General features: G+C 34.9%; 1 protein-coding gene across 1 annotated transcript in view; it reads right to left on the reverse strand.

Annotated features, from left to right (window-relative positions):
* The window catches only part of LOC106867961 (metabotropic glycine receptor), a 241,771-nt gene that overhangs the window by 45,089 nt on the left and 171,945 nt on the right, over positions 1 to 24,737 (reverse strand). Inside the window, exon 2 of the mRNA XM_014913042.3 lies at positions 11,972 to 12,080. Within this exon, the coding sequence (XP_014768528.1) occupies positions 11,972 to 12,080 (109 nt within the window). The remainder of the gene's footprint in view (positions 1 to 11,971; positions 12,081 to 24,737) is intronic.

A 24,737-nucleotide genomic window follows, 5' to 3' on the forward strand; every position in this document is an offset into this window, starting at 1 on the left:
ACACGCACACACACACGCACACACACACACACACGCACACACACACACACACGCACACACACACACACAATATATATACATATATATACATAATATATATATATATAAGTATATATCATGTGTATATATATATATTTGTATATTTGCTTCTCTCTCTCTCTCTTTCTCTCTCTCTATCTATCTATCTGTCTGTCTGTCTGTCTTTCTGTATATCTACCTATCCATCTATCTATCTGAATCATGTGTTAACTTGCCACGAAATGTTCTGAAGTGTTGTCTGGTCGTTATGTTACAACACAGTTTATTTATGAGAATATGTACATATTCATAAGTATATTCATTCATATATGTGCACCAGATGATGTAGCTTCGCTTATGTAACTAACATAGATTACGAAACAGCTGTCAATTAATGGAATAAACATCAGCTCTTTCACTTCTCTTCTCTTTTTCTTACATACTCTCCATCATTGTGATTCCTGGATTTTCAGAACGACGGCAAGATTTCATCCTGGCCTTAACCACCGTCTTTCTCGATAACCACACACCAAGCGGGAAGCTTACTGTAAGCTCTGTTTGATTCTTTGAATCCCTATCCGTAGTATCTATCTATCAATGTGTGTGTGTGTGTGTGTGTGTGTGTGTGCAGGCGCGCGAGTATCTCTGTGAAAATTTATATTGTGTGTGTATGTGCGTGTGTGTGTGTGTGTGTGCGCGCGCGTGTGTGTGTATACGCATATGCATGTATATATGTGTATATAGAGGTATGTATATATATATGTATGCATGAACGCATGTTTAATGGAACGTAAGTATACATACATATATGCAGATATGTAATTATATACACATATATACATACACATATATTCACACATATGTAATATACGCATGTATGTAGGGATATGCATACGTATATATATATTTGTGCTTGCCTGAGTGGGTGTACGTGTAGGTGGTGTGTGTGAGTATGTGTGTATATGTATATTAATACAAAAAAAATATTTGCTACGCTAGTATTGATTTCGGATAAATTTCCCACACTAGCGGCATCATACTTTTTGGATCCATGTCATAAATAATGCGCTGTGGTAATTAGGCAGCGTTAATTACGATGTCATTGCAGATGTCTGTTGTAGGCATCTCTTTTGTTAAGTCTTTTTAGCCATTATTATTAGAAGCCAGGCATATCGAAAGCATAAGCTTCCTATTTATTCGTTCTATTTTTATATTCTCAGTAATTATAATCAATTTATCATCTGTTTAGTTATTAGTTATATTATTTTTTGCCATGATTGTTATTTATTTGTTTCTGTTCTTGACTCAAAGATGATATTAGAAGAAAAAATAAAGAAGCAAGTACAAAAATATAAGTAATAATTTCTTTTGCTTTGGCACAAGAATTCTCTGCTTACCTTTTGTGTGTGCGCGCGTGTGAGTATGCATAATTTTTTTTTCAGCTTCAAGGGGGCTAAACATAGAGGGAACAAACAAGGTGTTTAAGTCGATCACATCGATTCCAGTGCGTAACTGGTATTTATTTAATCGACCCCGAAAGGATGAAAGGCAAAGTCGACCTCGGCGGAGTTTGAACTCAGAACGTAACGGCAGACGAAATACCGCTACGCATTTCACCCGGCGTCCTAACGATTCTGCCAGCTCGCCTCCCAAACATTGATGACCTGGTGGCCATCAATGAATCTAAAATGTATAGTGTTGCATGATAATTGGCAATTGCTAGTCTTCAGCTAAAAACAAAAGAATCTTGATCAGGCTGGTGCATATACGTGTAGATATATATAGTCTGTCAGACCAACGGGGTTCTAGATATTGAAGTCTTACGTAAAACAAGGCTAAGTTAATTTTATAATGGATATTATTTATATTGCTTAGATGGAAGAAAAAGGCAATATCAACGAACGCCTCCGAGACTGATAAGTTGTGTGGAAAGAGGAAAAGATTCTCCTTCCATACTTACAACATGCATGGCTATGTGGTTCTGGGTTCAATACTGTGAAGAACTTTAAGCAATTGTCTCCCACCACACACTTGGGTCAAACAAAGCTTTGTGAAGGAAATTTGAAATTTAGGAGATGGACAATTTGCAGAGTCCCACAGAATGTGTGCGTGTGTGTGTGTGTGTGTGTGTGTGTGTGTGTGTGTGTGTGTGTGTGTGTGTGTGTGAAAAATGGAAAAAATGAAATTAAAATTGAAAAAGATGTATCCTGATATTTTTTCGAAAGAGCTCGGTATGTGTAGAAAAATTAAAGTAAAGTTTGAGTTGAAAGAAAATGCGGTGCCGATGTTCAAACCGAAAAGGAATGTACCTTTTGCGGCGTTAAATCAAGTTGAGAAGGAATTAAAAAGATTGGAAGACATGGAAGTAATTGAAAAAGTAGACTACTCTGAGTGGGCGGCTTCTACGGTATATATAAAAAAGAACAACGAGGTAAGAGTATATGCGGACTTCTCAACTAGTCTTAATGATTGTTTAAAAGATTACAATTATCCGCTTCCAAACCCAGAAGAAATATTTGCTAAGTGCAATGATGGGAAAATTTTTTCCAAGCTGGATTTGTCAGAGGCCTACCTCCAATTACTAGTAGTTGAATAGAGGTCATCCGAGCGTGCGACATAACAGCGTCGATTTGATGGTGGTTATGTATGTGTGAGTGTATCTATAAATGATGAGTCAAATATACGCATTTTGTGGTGTTTGGTTCCCTCTCAGTTATATCCCTTTGCATTCTCTTTTACTCTTTTACTCTTTTACTTGTTTCAGTCATTTGACTGCGGCCATGCTGGAGCACTGCCTTTAGTCGAGCAATCGACCCCAGCACTTATTCTTTGTAAGCCTAGTACTTATTCTATCGGTCTCTTTTTGCAGAACCGTTAAGTTACGGGGACGTAAACACACCAGCATCGGTTGTCAAGCGATGGTGGGGAGACAGACACAGACACACAAACATACACACACACACATATATACGCATATACGACAGGCTTCTTTCAGTTTCCGTCTACCAAATCCACTCACAAGGCTTTGGCCGGCCCGAGGTTATAGCAGAAGACACTTGCCCAAGGTGCCACGCAGTGGGACTGAACCCGGAACCATGTTGTTGGTAAGCAAGCTACTTACCACACAGCCACTCCTGCACCTTTGCTTTTATCTCTTATGAGCTGATAGAATAAATACTAAAGTAAAGGGCTCAATATAATTTACTAAAGCTCATAAAACTAATGAAAGATGTTGAACTTTCCCATCGAAGACGCTGTGCGAGTGTTCAGCTTTTGCCGAACGACCTGCACAAATGATTTGTTTATAGAGATCAAATGCATGTGCTGAGCATTAGCACACCCCCGCCATCAAATCGACGTTGTCTGAACAGGAGCACGATGTACCACGCGCCAGTGGGGTCGAAGCGATCGCAGAGTAACTCGAGATGAAGTGTTTTGCTCAAGAACACAATGTACCCCACCCGGTCTAGGAATCGAAACCACGATCTCACGATCGAGAGTAAAACACCCTAATCACCAGGCCCAGCGTCCTGATTTTTGTGAAAGAATGAAAAAGACTTATATGATAGGATGACTACAGCAATGATGATGACGATAATGATGATGATGACGACGACGACGACGACGACGACGATGATGATGTCAGCAGTCGCGGTGATGTAGACTATGAAAGCAATAATAATATCTGTGAGGATGAGGATGAGGATGATGGTGAAGATGAAAACGTTAATGATGAGGACAGCTATAATAATGACGATGATTATTAAGTTGATGATGATGATGATGGTGATGATGGCGGTGGTGGTTGTGATGATGATAAGGATTATAACAGTGATGAAGAGGAAGATTCAGGCGACAAGAATGCTGGTGTTAACGAGGACACTAATGATGAAAATGACATTGCTGACTGTAGCATCAACTTTGCCAGTTACAAGAAAATTGATTTTCAAAGACAGGGAGATTGAAATCTAGAAAAATAAAACTTAATAACAATTCTTTTTATTAATTCTTTTTTATTAATTCCTTTTTTTTTTATTAAATATGAAATAAATTTCCAATATATTGTTTTATTGATAAGACGATTTTGTTGAAAGAAACCCCTTAATGTGAAAATAAATACAAAAAGAAAGAAACTAATCGAAGCAACTGACAGCTTCAAGGTTTTTGCTAAGTACTAGAATCTGATTCTTGATTGAATCTAAAGTGCAAGAAAATTTTGAATTTTAGATAGCGTCAGTTCAAACTAACACATGTAGTGACAAAGAACACGTTGGATTTAGGAATGATTATAAATGCCCCTAAAGATGAAATTTGTTCCAACATTTGGTTGAGATTAAAACTTGAAATTTTATTTAAAAAAATAGTTGAGAGAAGAAGAAACTATTTACAAAATGAAGAAAAATGCAGTGGACGAGAGAACTGAAACTCCAGATCAACAGCTGATGAAGGAAGTCTATCTTGTTTTGATTTTGTTTCCTATACCTTATACGTCTTTGTTGTCTCCTGTGCATACTTTCTTCACACACACACACGCACGCACCCCCCCACACACATACACACACACACACACACACACACACACACACACACACACACACACACACTTGTACATGCATATTTACATACATAATTACAGACTGCAATGACTAGTTCACAGGTTCACAGTTTTCTCACTTCTCTTCTGTTGCTATTACAACAGAAATACTAATATTTCCACATGTTTATTCAATAGTGAGGCGTAGCTCATTTACTAATCCAAGTGTCTGTTGTGAGTGTTATATTCTTTAATGCAATTAACAGGTTTTGATTCACAGCGATGTCAAAATTCTTTCCAGTCATCTAGCTTGTTGTCATTGGTCGGGTGTAACTTTGTAAAAGACTGGGGAATGCACAAAGCCCTAAAGTTTACAGAAACCAGAACCGCCATCTAGTTGCTTTGAGAATTGTCATAAAGAAGGAAAACTTGAAGCAGTAACAAAATGAAACTTCAGCTTCAAATTAATAGATAAACTCTGTTACACGTACTAAGTACTTGTTTCTCTTCTTTGTATATCAATTGCATGAACATAAACATGTACATACATACATACATACATACATACATACATACATACATACATACATACATACACACATACAAACACTTCTATGTGTATGTGAAGTGTAGATAGCCCAGGATGAATGTCAATTTTAATCAGGTTAATTTGATAACCTTGAAAGCAGACATAGTTGAAAAGAAAGCATTTAAAAAACTTCGTGATGATCAAATGTTATGTTTTCATGAGAAATGAAATAGTTCTGGAGACAAAGAAGCTACTACAGTATACAGATGAAGAAATGAAGAGCAGATGGCGATGATTGGACCAGATAAAATTTAACCTTCTTTCATATGAACTAAGAACTGCATCATATTTGGTAAATTTTTCGAAATATATCATCTTCTGTTAGGATGGCTCGGAGGCATTTCATCTGTCATTACGTTCTGAGTTCAAATTCCGCTGAGATCGACATTACCTTTCATTCTTTCGGGGTCGATAAAATAACTAGCAATCGAGTACTAGAGTCGACGTAATCGACTTGCAACTTCTTCCAATTTCAGGCCTTGTGCTTATAGTAGAAAGGATTATTTTGATCCATAAAAGAATAGGAAGAAATTGGTTTATCGTTACAAATATCCTTCCACAGATTATTTTAAATATTTTTTGTTTTACTTTTGGAACCTAATGAAAAATTCCGTTTACTTATCACACCAATGAGAAAACGGAATCTTTGAAACTAAATGTTATAATTACTTATTAAATGCTATATTTACTTACTAAATGTTATATTTACTTATTAAAAATAAAATGCTAAAGATAAATGTTGAGTTATTTTATAGAAGAAAAAGAAGAGAGCAATGTAGAACATAGGAGCGGCTGTAAAGAGGAAATTTGCAACATGAAACCTTCCACATACCAATTACTTACAAGCTGCAACCAATTAACATTAGGAATTGTAAGAGAAATAAATAAAATAAAACGTAGTTCAATTCAACAATGACTTAGTTATAGTTAATCTTATCTCTAATCCTTTCTTCCCTTCTCTAGGAAAACGCTTCCCCTCGCAACGTAGAATTTTAAACAAAATATTACAAAATGATCCCATCACATTGCTCCTAACTTCGCACAAACCTTACCATCAGCTACAAAAGTTCAACATAACCTATTATGCTAATATATACCGGAACACTATTTGAAAATACATTATTCTAGTAATTGTCCCTACACCATAAATGTCTATATAATGTTATAGTCTACCGATGCAATGTTGTCCTTAATAACTCAATGAACATTTGTATGCGTTCCATTTCTACACTCTTTAAACTATGCTACAATAACCACACTCACTCATTTCGTAAACAAGATAAAAAAAAACGTTACAGTTTATTTTGTAGCTAAAAGAGAATAATGCTAACTGCATATGAAAACAGAAAATAGTATTAAGAGTCAAGGACAGTATTCTGGTAAGAAGAGATCGTACTATTTCTGCCTGAGAATAATCTTAGTCATCTCAATCGCTAACAGAAATCTACATTAGCAAAAAGATCTCCTCCTGTAAACATAAGACCTCAAAATTCTATCTCCGCTACAAACTGAAAACTTTACTCTGAAGATAGCAAATAATTCACCCACGAATTTAAACCCTTGTTGCACCGGCTGTAATAGAAGCATTTACTTCTATGAAACTTTTACTATCTATCACTAATTTTTAAAAACCTTTCTTGACCTAATAGGTTTTTATTTAACATACTTCCTTTGGCTTTAATTGCCTTAGTACTTCAACTTTTATCATTTCTGCAAGTTGAAATCTAAATACCTCTTACTATTACCGTTCCATCCCTCCTGATATAGTGCATATTCTCTTAGTTTTCTTCCTTTTATTTAACTGCCTTTTTCTTTCAGATTCCCAATACGAAGATTTAATTACATTTTTTGTCAACGTAGTTTATTTAGTAACATTAATGTTGTCTTTTATACTCCAGATTTTTTAATTTCATTTTATTAATAATTTAACAGTTATTCTTTAAAACTATCTCTTTCAAATTAATACTCTTTATTGCCATTTACTTTGTTTTTAACTATATTTACTTAATCATTTCTTCTGCATTACTCCTTTAATCTCACGCTTTCATCCCAGCACTTCTCAGTTTGTATTTCTACGCTTCTCATTTCTCTCTCCTTTATCTATATATTTCCAAGACCTCTTTGGTTATAAAATATTTTCTTTCTGACATCTTTTCTCTTTCAGAAAGATAGAATCCAATTTGATTGCATATTAATTAATTTTTAAATTCTGGATTATAGATGCTTTTTACTTAGTTAATTATTTATAGCTTTTGTAAATTTTTATGCAATTCATCTCACTCTAATTTACAAGTAAAACCTATATTGAGGCCCTTGTTCCCTTTTTAAGAGATAATTATCAAGTTATCAAGATTATAGTTCCCATACCCCCCCCCCCCAATATCCTTTTACGTCCAACTGCAGTGTTCTTATAATTAATTATAAATCCGTCCGTGCTTTAGTTCCCGGTATGGTTCTCCTTTCCCTCCCTGGTAACTATACCTCTTCCTTTGATACACTCTTCTCCCTTTCAATTCAAGATGATATAAAATTTCTTTATCTCCTCTATGTATTTTTAGTATACTTGCGTATTCTAACTATGAATTCCGTTAAGATGAAGAAAAATACCTTAATTGTTTAAAAACCACGTTTCGAGTGAAACATATGACCATCTAAAAAAAGATTAATTAATTTTATTTAATGGAATACATATTATTCATCTTGAGTCCTACCTCTATTTGAAAGAGACTTTTCGTTCATAATTAGCATTATATATATGGCGCAATAAGGGATTATGCAAATGACAAGAGAACAAGAAATTATGTAATGAACTGCATTAGGTGATGTAACGAAGTTCATTACATTATTTCTTGTTCCCTTGTTATGTATATAATCTCTCTTATTACGCTCTGTATTCGACTAATGCTTTTCTCTGAAGTATTTGTATTTTGAGTTCTAACACCAGGTATTAATACTGCTATGATATATATATATATATATATATATATATATATATATATATATATATATATATATATATATATATATATATATATATATATATATATATACATATAAAAGTATATATATATATATATATACATATAAATATGCATCGCTGACCAAACACCATTCAATTTGTTTTTCTCCGTGTTTTTCTCCTTGTTTTCTCCTTATTCTTTCTGTTGAAGAGCGTAGCTCGAAACGTTAAAGACTTTCTGTATACCCGAGCGTTAAACTAATACATCCTTTTGTTGTTTACACCACCTGTCTTCGTCTGTTGCTTTTTCATAAATTCCCCCATATATATATATATATATATATATATATATATATATATATATATATATATATATATATATAATTTTCTGTAATAATGCCCTTTATATAAATATATATATATATATACATGTATATATATTGTATATACATATATATTATATGTTTATCTATGTATAAATATACTTTTACCATTTTCTCTCTTTCTCTCTCTCTCTCTCTCTCTCTCTCTCTCTCTCTCCCTCTCTCTCTGTATGTATATGTTATCACTGGCGGGATAACACAAAGTAATATGATTAAAGGTCGGAAGTTAAATGAATATGTACACACACACACACAGATTGTCGCATATTTATACACATTCCTAAAGATATGTACACGCACAAACGCACAGTCACGACTTGGACTAATAAATTCAAGCATCCATTGCTTACATGCAAATGAGCCTTCATTGCCAGGTTCGACAAAAGAATGTTGGGTATCCAGAGACATCTTCTTTGCGGCCAGAAAATACTCTTTTGTTAAAAAGCCTTAAAACAAAATATGGCTCATAACTAGCAACAGATAAATAAATAAATATGGTGACGTGATTAAGTACTGGACTCATTGAATTCGATGAAATTAAATCTTGGGACATCTGAAAAGATATGATTTCGGACGACAACATGTAAACTGATTTTGTGATGACGAATAATACTACTGCATTTGTGTATAAGAAGGTTTCAATGTTTTTAGGTTGGTATATAAAAAAAAACAAAAAAAAAAATTATATGTTGCTATGCTCAGAGGAAGTATGAGCTCTGAATATAAAATGAATTCTTGGTGGCAAAGGGAAAAATAGTACATATTTCTCACAAAACAATAAACTAATGTCATGGAAAGCAAAATCTCTTCCTTTAAATATGGAATTTTTTCTTTTGAAACTGAGAAAAGGGATATTAGAAATCACTATTGACTACAGGCATTCTTAAAGACTCAAACACACTCAAATATTTCTTTGGTAAACATACAATGAAATACATTACAAATGTTAGTTAGATTATGTGATTTTAAAATAAAAATAGTTGAATAAAAATAACTATACTTGATTTAATTTATTTATCTGCCTCTTTTTATATTGATGTCTCTATCCATTCATTCTAAGTAACTTAGAGATAAACGTATAGAATAGAGGTTCACTTATTGAGCAGAGGTTGAAGTATATTCATAGAGTAGACATAAACTTACGGAGAAGAGGCATCATAGAGACAGAGTTACAAACCTAAGGTACATTCAAAGAACAGCGTTAGGTTGATAGTGTAGAAGCAGACTCATAGAGTAGAGGGAAAATTACAGTGGAGAGTTAGACTCACGAAACAGCGATACTAACAAAATAGAGATTGACTCATAAGACTAAAGTCATAGATTAGGAATAGACTCATTGCGAGACTTCATCAGTGAATGCTGAAAGTATATGTGCACATGTATGTGCAGGCTTTGGTAAGATTTTTTTTAGGAGGATCGACATTGTTGCCCAAGAACGCATGTTTCCTTTCTTCACACCACCACAGAAAATCATAGACGGCTTTCACGCTTACTCTACAATCTCACCGCGAAGTCTAAACGATAAATCCCTCTTTTCCAATAAAGGGTGAGATTTGTCATGTATAATAAACATGACAAAACTTTTCGTATCTCGTAAATTTAATTACTTTATTCACGAACGACAGCTAAATCTTTATGTGTAGCTCATAGTAATTTCTAGCATGTGAAATGAATACTGCTGATACGTCAGCAATACATCGAAATTGTTCTTAAAATCCGTACATTTTTATTTAATAGTTGAAGTAGTTTTGTTGTTGCCTGACTGGACTTTCTTACACACGATTGACATATACGAGTATAATTACTGTTAAGTCATCTAACTTATTGCATCAGTCGAACCAACATTCATGAAAACACAAATCCTTGCATCTCATTCAAAACTGTTCAGTTGTGAGTAATGCATCAAAGGTATTTGTATTAAGAATTACAAAGCGAAAACAATCAGGTAACCATTTGATGACATTTAATGGGAGAAAAAAACCGCGATAAACCTACTTGACTCATGCAAACTAATGAACAACAGACATTGTTGACCTCCTTATTGAGGTTGATTATAATGATGGTGGTGGTGGTGGTGGCGGTGATGGTTGTGGTGATGGTTGTGGTGGCTGCTGCTGTGGTGGGGTGGTAATGTTAGAAGGGGTATAGGAAATGGTAGTGATGGTGATTCTGGCGGTGATGGTAGTAGCGGCGTTGATAGTGATAATTGTGGCAGTGATGGTTGTGGTGACAGAGGTGGCAGTGGTGGTGGTGGTGGTGATAGAGTGATGATGATAATGATGATGATTTAAGGACAAGTATCTTCGTTCATCTTTTGCAACATCTCATAATAATTTCTCATATTCGTACAAGACAAACATGTTCTTAAAATATGGATACAATAAGGACCAACTGACTCCAGAATATGCTCGGGGCATCTTTTAGTGATCCTACAAAAATCGAAACATAAAGTTAACTCGGTCAATGTTGAGAACTGAAACTAATTGCTGGCTGGATTCATTAATCCAGGGTCATAGGTTTCAGTGGGTTCGATCCGCGGACGTTGTGTCCTCAGGCAACGTACTTCGTATTGCCCCAGCTCACTCAGCTGAAAATGAGCTGTGTTTATTGCAAAATGGCACCCGGTTGATTATTAGCTGAAGAGCTGCAAATGCATGCTATCCACAGGTCTTGATGTTTTTAGTTATGGGTAGTATTTAGACAGCACTAAATACTTCTTGCTGAGTGTAATAATTTATAACAAGAAATAGTAAATTGACATGCGCACTTTCTTTGGGAAGTGAACATGTATATTTCAATGTTATTCCCAAAATGATTAGTAAAAATAGCACCACTCATCTTTGTAAGCTGCAGGAGAACAGTAAAATTGCTGTGCGCTTTCAGAACCAGAATGATTTAAGTGCAGGTCAGTTCTTGATCGACGTGACACTTACCAAGGAATGACACGCTGATTCATTCTTTATTGAAATCGGCTGCTACAGCTTTCCAGCTAGATCGGTGCGCTGTTTCCTGTAGAAGATTTGTCGGAAACCCAGGCAAACAAAGAAAGCAAGCCACCAAAGTGATAGGCATGGTTACTGAAATCAATTCGAGGTGTCTGTGGTTGACAAGCGACTGCTTTTGGAATCTCTCCGTAGATGAAGATTAATTGAGTCCTCGTTACACCACTCTGACAGAAGCGTACGAACTATGGGGCGAAATGCTTGTGACCATGAGATATCTTGTAATAATCCGGAAGGGTTTCTGACATTGTGTTAGATTTAAAAGAGCTTTCAATAGGTCTCAGTAGCTCTTGCAGTTTCTGCAAGGGGCAAAGAATTTCCGATGTTTATTTTTCCCGTTTTAATCAAACAACACATTTATTTTGCTGAGGTAAAAATTAAACGACAGCCACAGCCTTAAAGAAAATCTGTAAAATATAAATATGAATAGAAACAACGACAACGGTAGCAACAACAACAGAAACATCGACAGCAATATCAACTTACTTGAGTAGTTTCAAGCCGGCATTTGTGCGAATTTGAAAAGAGCGTCCCATCTCTGGCACACTGGTTAATTTGAACTTTTGTGAGATCAATGTCAACAACAACGATACCACTGCAATTAGAAATAAATAGAATTTAGAATTAGTGATAATGGTTTCATGAAATAGTAAGTGAACATAAATTTAAAGGGGTGGGGGCACAGTAAAAGTGAATTGATCTAAGCATGATCTCCAAAAGAATGGAGTGGTAAAAACGAACTCGGTGAGATTTGAACATACATGAACATAATTCAGTATTGGCAGGCATGCAATCTGGTGCAGCTGCTTTTGTCTTTTATTGCAATAATAATAATAATAATAATAATAATAATAATAATAATAATGAAGAAAAAAAAATGCTTTCTAATTGATGTATCAATACCAGCAGATGACAACATTTCCCTAAAAGAAATGGAAAAACTTTCAAAATACAAAGACCTGGAAATAGAGGTAACTCGAATGTGGAATCTAAAAACAGAAACAATTCCTATCATAGTGCCTTAGGTATAATAAAAAAAATATTCAGACAAATACATAACAAAAACACCAGGACTTACAAATATATATAACATACAGAAAATTGCACTACCGGGCACTGCACACATCCTACGCAAAACACTTTCAATACAGTAACCATAAGAGCATCACAGCAAACCACAGCAGATACCCAAGGCACACAGAGCTGCGCTCGGTAGTGAAGTGAAAGCACGTTATAAAAATAAAACTACTGAACAATAATAATAATAATAATAATAATAATAATAATAATAATAATAATAATAATAATAATAATGACAACAACAACAGCAACAACAAGGATAGCAATAGCAACAACAACAATGATGATGATGATTATGAATTGATTGCTCAAATAGAAAAGTGAGGAAACTGGAACAATAATCTGTGCAAGTAATACTTGCAAATTGTATTGACCATTACGTCATATAATTAAAATATTACAAATGTTGATTGTGGTCAGCGATCAAACACCATGTGTAAACAAGTTATCCAAGTACGATTCATATCAGTATCAGACCAATTCCATACACCACCAAATAAAATTATATATATATATATAAACAGTAAAAATATAAACCATGTAATTCTGCCTAAAGTTAACAAGGAAATGCGTACTTTGAGTAGGTTGCAAAAAACCTAGGAAAATGTAACGTGTACCGCTCGATATCACCAGAAGCAAATAAACCAAAATCTAACGAAAAAAAAAAAAATGGTAATCTAAATACAGGGTCGGGTTATACACTCTAGATCTTGTAAATAAAAAGAGAGAAGGTAAAGAACGATACAAGAAGAAGAATTTGTTTTTATTCTACATGCATATCTTACAGTTGCTTTCAATCCAGCAAAATGTAACGTTGGAGGCAAAACTTGATGTTGGACCCGAACAGACAAGTTAAGTTACATTCACAATACTAAAACATATCAGAAAGCAATATAGAAAATTGAAAAAAAAGATTACATAACGAAAACTCAAGTGCCAAAGAAAATAAACAACGATGAAACAAAATACAACGAATATTGACCATAAAAAAAAACCGAGCTAGAACAACAAAATATCAATGTTTATATCCTACATAACGTGGATGCATTGTAAGAACATCATAATACTGCAGTTTTTCTCTTGAGAGAGCATGTTTAGAGCTTAACAACATAGAAAAATTAGTGGCAGACGAAGATTTCCAGCATCAGTGGCGGCAGCTAGATTTCGGCCTGTTTGCACTTCATTAACAGGGGATATCCACTATCAGTATTACGGTGTTCTTATAATACATCCAGGTTATGTAGGGTATAAGATTGTTACCCGGTACTAATACTGTTTCTATCGCAAATATCTAATTTTTACCCAGCCTTCCCGCTATTTGATTAGTCACTGTTTTTCCATATATGAGTGGAAGCGAGGTTTGGCTAGCAACAGTAATATAAAGATTAAGTAGGATATAAAGATTGCTCTTCGGTACTAATACTACAAATACTACTTCTATCGCTATCTAAGAAATATAAAAATAGAGGAGTATAAGGAAGATTTAAGAATAGAAAGTTTTGAAGATGGAAATAATTAACGAATTAAAAACTATAGATCTTCTTACGGATCAATGAAAGTAACGTCAAAGAATACAGTTCAACAACAATGGAAAACTACAAACCTGCCCATGGCAAACATAGTAAATACGTCCATGAACATCAATCACTAGGTTAGACAAAATAAGAAATAATCCATCAATTCACATTTTTAAATAAAGGAAGTGCATATTGGAAAATGTATTAGAGAAAAACAACAGCAGATGGCTATGATTGGAACAACTTTGATCATAAGCCTGTCTAATTAAGGTAACGACAACGACAACAGTAATAACAATAACAACAAAGAGTTATACTGAATAGGGCAACATGTTAAAAACCTTCCATCTTGTCTCAGAGATTATATGAAAAGAAAGTATACGTTTAAGAGTTATAAAAGGCTTGACGATTCGAAATAACGAAATTAACGTGCAAGCAAACGTTCCTTGCTTCACTGGATCGTAGGAAACTATTTTATGCAGTATGGTAAGGGTATATCAGCCTAGTACAGTCCATCGCTCTCCGGGTTCTTATTGACTGTAACTAGGTATGTATGGGAAAAGAAAATGACCCTAGTGACGAATTCATACTGAGTTCACCCAGAATCTTACCACCGTACACTTTTCCTCGGTATTTACATGATAGCCATAACAAAGAGATTAAATATATACTACACAACACGGAATGTAGCATAATATATTTTGTGTGTGGCGAATGTTTGATGATAAACTTAAGTTAATTGAGCTCAGAGTAACAGCTGAACTAACACAATTTCAATTCTCCATAGAATCCCCCAGTCAATTATAACTAATCAACCACTAATAAACTGTCTCTTAATTACAGAATGTGTTGCAGTTAAGTGAATAAATAATTTGGTAAATAAATATATATGCAAAAGGACAGGTGTAAAAATACATTTGTTCATTCATTTATTATAATTCAATAAACACAGTTTAGGCAATTATACAGTTGTTGATTGGTCTAAGTTTGACTATGATCTCTTCCCGGGAATTCTTACGTAGTTGGCAAGATGGCGTGGAGGCTTACCTAAAGTTTTATATTGGTAATAGAGTTGAAAGACAACTCCAGACTTAGTATGAGATGTTGTCATACCACGCATTCTTCTTCAAGTGGCCGCAGCGGAGATGCGTCTCACAATGTGTCTGGTACCTCTGTTCGCCATTAGCTTTGTGTGTGTGTATGTAGGTGTGTGTGTGTGTGTGTGTGTGTGTGTTTGTGTGTTTCTCATGATGTATAATCATGTTGTGTATGTAAACATACTTAATCTTGTTAGGCGACTTTTGTTTCGTTTAAAATCGATGCTAATGAGAGCAGTTGATGTTGAAAGCTTGTGTTTCATAATGAAGAGGGAAGAACAACATTTATGGTTTCGTTTGCGTTTGATATCTGTATCCATCCTCCAAAGGAGCCTTGTTGAAATTCAATGGATTCATAAGATCCAGTACCCACTGAGGAGAGGTATAAAAGCAATAGGGACCAGAATACAAGATTATGTGTTAATGACAGGACAGCCTCACTTGGTATTATTTATAGGTTTGGGTACCTGTACTACAGTCGACAGACCTCCAATTGTAAAATCTTTTCTACCTTCTTTGTGAGGAAGAATAGCTGAAAAATATGTCTTTTTCTTTTATTGTGGTCCGAGTGTTTGTAGTAGACTGAAATTCACTAAAGGCATTCTGTGAAATAATCCCGACGAAGCCGCTTAACATGTGAGATATAACAGCTAAATTCATTCAAGTCACACCTTACCATCTCTAAAAAGTAAGGTTACTTTGGCCAATGTAAACCTCTTATGTCAATTGTTTCATATTGAACTTAGATTAATTTAAATTTTCTATGCAATAAATAGGCAAGGACTCACACTGTTTAAAAGAATTTAATTTATTTAAAAAACAAACAAAAAAAACAGGCAATTATTATTAATTGTCATTTTGGAAAACAGGTATAATGTAGTGTGGGAGAGGAATCTAATCTTTAAACCAAATAGGTGAAAATAATAATGGATATGATTCAGTATTATTAAATTCCTGCGGGCTTGAATTTTTGGTTTCAAAGGAATAGCTTCAACAGAGAATTGAAACTGGATTACGGACAAGATTAGTCGGGAGTTCATACTTTACTTTATGGTTTTTATATCGAAGTAAGGTCATAAAAAGGAAATGAGATCTGAAAAACACCCATTCTCTGAAGCATAAATGTTTTAACTGGATGAATAGCAAAACGCTTTTTAACTGAAGTTTCAGAGTCGTTACAGCATTGGCTACAATGCCTTGTTATATTCGTTCCGAGGCTTTCTGTGCTCTGAGTTCAACTCCCACAACCTTTCATGTGTTTCAGAGTTGAGTCGATAAAATAACCGCGAGTACCAGGTGTAGAGTCTTCTTCTTCTTCTTCTTCTTCTTCTTCTTCTTCTTCTTCTTCTTCTTCTTCTTCTTCTTCTTCTTCTTCTTCTTCTTCTTCTTCTTCTTCTTCTTCTTTCTTTCTTTCTTTCTTTCTTTCTAGGAGGCATCAACTATGGTTAGATATGGAGGACGATGGGCTCCTTTAGGTTTAAAATATTTTAGACACGACTCCGTTTGACAAGATGTCGTCCCTATAACTCCATCAGCTGTTGAGAACTCGAGGCAGGCAAAGCCAAGTAATAAACAAATAAAAAAAAAACAAAAACGATGGTGCCAATAACAACGACGGCGGATGATGATGATGATTATCTTATCTTGGAGGTAAAAAATATCGCCAAGAACATAGAATAAATATTGTTTTATCCTCTGGTTAGGTCATGAGTTTCAATTCTCATTAGAGAAATTTGTAGATCTGTTTTTTTCACTCCTAGGGGAGTCCAGTAAACTCTGAGTCAGGTAAATATGCGTCTCTGTTACTGCCCCCCACCCCCACCACTTCTGCTTGTTTGCTTTTGGCACTTCGTTTCTCTTTACACATCCCCCTTCCCCCCGCCACCTCTCATCTCTCTTTCTTCCTTCCTTCTCGAAGCTCGTTCCTCTGACTGCTTCTCTTTTTATTACTGTCTGCACCATATCCATATCATTTTCTTTCTACTTGTTCCTATGCTCTTTCCTTTTCTCTCCCTCACGCCTACTTGTGTGCAAACACATACACACAGGCAAACACGCACGCACACACACGCACACACACACACACACACACACACACACACACACACACACACACACACACACACAAGTATGTATATAATTACACTTTTTTTTTTGCTCGCTCCGTTTCCATATGCCAACTTCTGACTTTCACTTCATTACTTTCCTTAAACACTTCTCTCACCCTCTCACTCTCCCTCTTTCTCTCCTATTCTTAATTACACATTTTCTCTTTCTCTTTTTTTTTTATTTCTCCCTCTGTCATCTCTATTCTCCATCTCTTTCGCCGACATCGACCGTTTGCTCGCCTGCTTGCTAAAGCCGAGACATCTTTCTAAACCTGCTTACTAAAGGTATTAATAATACTTCTGTTGTAATAATAATGCTTATAAAACAACTGTTAATATTTACTTAGAACAACGTAAGCTGTAATATGCACTAATATAGATACATACATACATAGACACTGACACATACAGGCATCTTCAGTGTAAATATTGGAAACAAGTTACTAAAAACATTTAACTTAGCATGTTGCCAATGTTAAGACAGTTACTACACTCTATAGTGTGTCCTAAGCTGAGATATCATTTTCATAGACATATTAAATCAGAGTATTTACATTTTTAAAAAGAAATATTTGATCTGTCAGTGGGAGAATGAAGGGCAGTACGCCAGGAATATTTTTTATGCGCTGATGAAAAGATGAGGAAATTCCATAAACTGAGTGGAGAAGGATTTATCTGAGTGGTCGTAATAGCAATGATTGACTTCTGTACTGGGGTATTCAAGGTCAAACCTTAGTTTTGCATCCGGCAGGATATTTAGTCTACGAGGGTAATATGTGTGTATGCGTGTGTACGAACAAAATGGATATGGTAAAGTACCTGAGGTATTTCCTGTCATCCATACTTTTGGTATTCATAATCAACGTTATTGTTTATTGCTATTATCTCTCTCTCTCTCTCTCTCTCTCTCTCTCTATATATATATATATATATATATATATATCCCCGAAAGGATGAAAAGCAAAGTCGACTTCGGCAGAATTTGAACTCAGAACATAAAGACAGACGAAATACCGCTAAGCATTTCGCCTGGCGTGCTAACGTTTCTTATTTCTTTATTGCTCACGAGGGGCGAGACACAGAGGGGAAAAACAAGGAAAGGCAAACGGATTAAGTCGATTATATCGACCCCAGTGCATAACTGGTACTTATTTAATCGACCCCGAAAGGATGAAAGGCAAAGTCGACCTCGGCGGGATTTGAACTCAGAACGTAAAGACAGACGAAATACAGCTAAGCATTTCGCCCGGCGTGCTAACGTTTCTGCCAATTCACCGCCTTACTTTTCTTAAATAATGGAACTGCAACTGTAACATCCTACATATATTATGATTTTTATTCTCTTATTTCCCTTTATACTTCCCATCCTTTTCCAAAATAATTCCTTATATTGAACTCTATTACTTCCCTCTAGTTCACTCTCTTATATCGTCTCCGATGAAGGGATATCCCTAATATCCCGGAAACAGCTGTAAGACTACCTTTCTCTTTATAAATGTCCTATAAATTCCACACAGCCTTGGTTTTGTTGTCTCATTTTATTTAACACACACACGCGCGCGCACACTCACACACATACATACAATTTAGACATATATATATATATATATATATATATATATATATATATATATATATATATATATATATATATATATATAAGAAGATAGATATAGATATAGATAGATATCGTTTTCAACGGTGGAACTCGAAGAAGATAAAGCTGTAAATAATAGCGTGAAGATGTTGAGTTTAAAAAACCCTTTGGAGAGAAGTCGAAAGCTGCTGGTCGAGTAAAATATACTTCGCTGAAGAAACAGGAATTTGTTCACTGTTTTGTCAGCTGGTTTTAAAGAAACGATCCACAATCATAATGCATTTTTTATATTTTCTGAAAATAACTTCCACTTTAGTAACCTATTGCAGTAATCTTCCTTGCTTGTTGGTGTTAGATTTTAAACACTTGTACAGGAAGATTTAGTCTAAAAATTGCACGGATAGCTGCAGTTAATCGATATTTTTGAACTCACTGTATTACATTTGTTGGAATGCAACTATCTATCTATCTATCTATCTATCTATCTATCTATCTATCTATCTATCTATCTGTCTGTCTGTCTGTCTGTCTGTCTGTCTGTCTGTCTGTCTGTCTGTTTGTCTATCAATCTATTTATTTGTATATATGTATACAAGCGCATACATATGCATGCCCGCAAACACTCATAAAAACATGCATAAATACACACATACACATTATATTAGAGAGAGAGCGAGAGAGAGAGAGAGAGAGCGGAGGGAGAGAGTGGAGAGAGAGAGAGGAGAGAGAGAGTGAGAGAGAGAGAGAGAGAGAGAGAGATAGAGGAGACAGAAGATAGACAGAGGCAGAGAGTCTGCGTGTAACTAAGCAGACATGATTTAACGATGAACCATTAGTTTTCAGAGTATCGACTAAATTTGTATTTGATCGAACAAGCTGTCAATGACATCAAATAGTTTATAAAGTTACAGTGCCAACATTGAATAGTTTCATACTAGAACAGAATCGACCAGTGTTTATTAAACCTTCACACCATCATTCTACCGCAACATCGTCTTCATTTTAACTCTTATACTCTGATTCCTCTTAGTCTATCGAAATACTGAGACTAGCATGGCACAGATTTTCTCGATTTGTTACTTTTCAGTCTAACGCTCAATTTTTTAAACTATTACGTTCATTCATAAGGAAGCCGGATGTTATATGAATTCTAAGCAAGCAAAATGTGATATATGAGATGGTAATCCGTTGTGGCCAAGACTTACGATAGTTTGCACCACCGAAAGAACTATAATGTATATATATATATATATATATATATATATATATATATATATATATATATATATATATATATATATATATTATAATAATAATAATAATAGTAATAATAATAATAATAATAATAATAATTAAGATTCAGTTGAATTAGGTGCTTAAGTTGAAGCACCAAGTCAGTCCGGTATTATCCGCACAGCCCGAAGTGAGGTGAATAAATAAGGCGAATAAGTAACAAGGATGTGAAGGTATTAATGCAATATGGCCGTTTCAGGCGGCTCCATTTAATTGAGCAATGCTAGCCTTACATCAATTTGAAGTACAGCGCTGTATTTCAAATTCATGATTTTAATTTGAAATATGGCGCTGTATTTCAAATTGATGTAACGCTTGCATTGTTCGATTAAATGGAACCGCCTGAAACAGCCGTATTACATTAATACCTTGACATCCTTGTTAATTATTTTATATATATATATATATATAAATACATGAATATATGCAACTTTAAAATCTATGAATTCAATCTTTTTATTATTATTATTATTATTATTATTATTATTATTATTATTATTATTATTATTATTATTATTATTATTATTATTATTATTAAGTGATACTTGTCAATAACTTTATTTTCTTTTAGTTGGCGAGTACGGGAGACGATTTCAGATGTGCATCGGTTTTATCCAATGTTTCTCAGAAAAGCATAGCCTTCACCGTTCACTGAAGTTGTATACAGAGTATCAAAAAGTTAATATGTACGACGTTTGAAAAATATTTTAATCAGGAGGCAAGACGGTACTCTTGACCTTTTACAGAATTTCTGAGAATAGTGGAAGGGAGGAGGCGGTCCGAATACTTGCAATAGAGGAGACTACTTCGCTAAAAGCATCTAAGGGGCTGAATGGTGGTGTTAAACCGGGCAACGTTTTAATTCTATTATTTACAATCTATGTAGGCCATGGATTTGAACCGAGAATGCAAAGCTGGAACAAATGCCGCAAGGTATCTGGTTCCGCCAACCCACTGGTACTCTTGTATCTGCTCCGAAAGGCTAAAAGGTAAAGTTGACTCAACGGGATTTTAAATCCGAGCGAAGAATTTCATCCGATCTGGAGTTGCTTACATATTATTAATTATGTAAGCATATTTTATCGAAGCCAAAAAGAGAAAAAAAAAAAAGAAAAAAAACGAAAGGAAAAGTTGAACCCAAAATGTAAAGAGTCGGAAGAAATACTGCAAAGAATTTTGTCCGACGTTCTAACGACAGATCCAGCGCACAGGAGCAGTTACTGATCTCTTCACTTTAATTAATAAAGAAAAATAGACCGTAAATTGAAAGTAAAATAAGTTCTTACGTTTATGTCATCCCCTAAGGAGAATATGTATGAAAATAAAGCAGAAGTATTGGATATTGTGGTGAAAGGGAAAATGGAAGTTTGTTAACGTATATTTCAAAGTAATGTAATCTATTCATAAATAAAATAAACTGCGATGCTCTATGGTGTGTTAGATCATTTTGCTTCAGCACTATCTGCTAAATCTCCATCCCGTGAGGATTGATTTATTTTGGATATTTACTTAGGCTGATTAAGAGAGCATGCATGGTTATGCATGGTTATAACTGAACTGAAATCGAAGCTGCATAAGAACAATCTAGGTTGAAATAGCAATCTTTCAGTTGTAGATTTTTCTATGCTCTCTCTCTCCCTTTCCCCCCTCTCTCTCTCTCTCTTCCACACACATACATATTCAAGCATACCTATATGTATACATACACACATGCTATACTCATTGATAACACGCACACAAACGTGTACAAATGCACACACGCATAAACATTTAACCCTAAAACTGTTTTAAAGCCTGAGTACAAATATGTACATATATAATTCGTGAATTGAAGTGCACTATGTACATATTAATAGATACATTTTTCTCCTTCTCCTTCTCTTTTTCCCCTCTACTTTGTCTTTCACTCTCCTTCCCCCCGTTTCTCTCTCTCTATCTATTTAACTATCTATCTAAATACCTATATGTATGTATGTATGTATGTATGTATGTATGTATGTATGTATGTATGTTTGTATATATATATATATATATCGATATATATCGATATACGCTTATCAAATCAAGTTGTTCCCGTAGGATTTCCGTCGAAGTATCTGAAACTTTTACAAATGTATTTGTGCTTTTAAATATGAGTATGGTGATATATATGTAAATATGTTTGTGTTTGTGTGTGTGTGTGCGTGTGTGCGTCTATGCGTGTGTATGAAGAGAGAGGGAGAGAGAGAGAGAGAGAGAGAGAGAGAGAGAAAGAAAGAAAAAAGAGAGGGAGAGAGAGAGAGAGAGAGAGAAAGAAAGAAAAAAGAGAGGGAGAGAGAGAGAGAGAGAGAGGCAGAGGTAAATAGATAGAGCGATAGATAGATATATATATCTATATTTATATATTTAAATGTATATGTACACATGCGTGGATATTTCAATATACGTATCTATATATATGCATGCGCGCGCGCGAGCGCGTGTGTGTACTTGTTTGTTACACTTTTGGCAAAAAATGTCTGAATACGAATAGTAAATATATGTCTAAATATGTTTTGATATAAAGATAACGACTAATTATCTGCTTGGTATATTTGCAAGTAACGAAATGTAATTAATTTATGATATATGAATGATGAAATATTATTTCACACTTTCATCTTGTATTTGACATCTGATATTTCAAGGACCATCAATATTTTATAAATTTTATTGGCATGTTATTTGGGCAAAAAAGGACTAAAAAATTGTTACTTTATGAGGCAATGGACTTGTGTCTAGGAAGAGATCAACTCAGTTAAGTTATGTCATAGGTTTGTTAGACCGGTGGATACAAAACGTAAGGCAGATCTTATTCCACAATTATTCGAAATGATCATTTGATTCATCACTTATGTGTTGCACTTTCATTTATATCTACCGCTGCTATACAAGAGTTGTATCCTTACACCTCCAATATCGCAATACGCTTGCTATTGTCGACGATAGATAAAGAAACACTGTAATACAGTTATAACAATACAAACTAGAAACAGAGGCAGTAACAAACGTAACGAACCAACAATCTTTTATTATCCAACAATCAATATTTCCAACACACTAACTCGAACTGTAAACTGTACCTGGACTTTGAAGACCAAACTACGAACTTCTGACTACGTCAGACCGCTACTATTTATATATAGTGCTCCCGTCTATTCTCATCAGAGGGGTGTCGTACTCTCGCCACAACATCTCTCCTTTTGAGATTTATTATTATTATTTTTTAGTATCTTTTTCGCTTGGGCATTATCTCAAGGTGTTCGGTCTGCTTCCGTTTTCTCAAGCTGGTTCTACGGGACACCATTACTTTCGGTGTTGGGACATCGAATACATCAAAAAATACTTCCATCGGAATTTCTCTCCGTTCTTCGGTATGTCTCTTCTTATTATTTTTCCTTTTAATGCACACCGTGGGCGCCGCCAACTTAGAGTAATCCACATTTTTGATGATTCTACTTTTTTCAAGTCTGCCCAACTCTTCATTTACGATTTCAATTGCCGCGAACGGTACTTTTCTGTTGGATTTAAATACAGGCACAATAGTTTCACTTACTTGAAAGCAGGCTTCCGTCTTTTTACATAGATCTAAGTCGTCCGAATTTTCTCTTCAATTCCTCAGACGATTTATTTGTAATGGGACAACCATTTATATGTTTTGCAGTAGAGACTTATGGGTAGGTACCATAAGTCAAATAACTCCAACCAAACTTTACCAAACAGAATGATTGTATTCTCCACAATAAATACTTTTGCTTCGCGTGTTTCTCCTCGAAATGTGGCATCTGTACACATTTCCCCCATCAAATGTAATTTATCGACCGTCACGCTACGCGCAATTTTCACTGTTTTACGTAACCTCGGTTTCCGATTTGGCTCCATGTATCCGAATTTATGATTGAAATATCACTACCCGTATCCAACTGTAGTTTAATATTTACACTATTTATTTTTACATTTACGAATTTTCTTGTTTTTATGTCGCATTCACTTTCTGCTGAAAACACCTTGGAACTTTTTGCGTTCGATCCTCGTAATCTCGTTTTGCAGTGTGAGCTCTTGTGACCAAGTTTCTGACAACTATTGCATTTTCTGTTTTTAAACGAACACTTTTTCCTGAAGTGTAGACCTCTACATCCGTGACATGGATTGGGGCAAGTACTCTTTTTTGGTTATAGGTTCCAGGTCGACACATCTGCATTTTTGTGGAATCTTTCTCTTGAATTTTTTTCACGTCGTGTTTCAGGTTTACCATTGCTTGACATTCTTCTGCAATGGTCTGTAGGGTTAAGTCTTGGTTCGCTTACTCCATTTTTGAGAGAATCCTTGCCCGAATTTCTCTATCTTCGGTTGCCGTAAGGCCTTGTACGAAGATAAGGGATTTAAACATATCCTGAGTGAATTCCTGAAGTTTAAAGTTTTCACACATACGGTTGACTACTCCGGCGTATGTAATAAAGTCATCATCATCATTCTTTGTTAAGTTCTAACATTCCATTCGAGTGTTAAATAACGAACTTTTGTCAGAGAAGACCTTTGACA

Source organism: Octopus bimaculoides, chromosome 2 (assembly GCF_046866305.1).
Source record: "Octopus bimaculoides isolate indiv1 chromosome 2, ASM4686630v1, whole genome shotgun sequence".
NCBI lineage: Eukaryota > Metazoa > Mollusca > Cephalopoda > Octopoda > Octopodidae > Octopus > Octopus bimaculoides.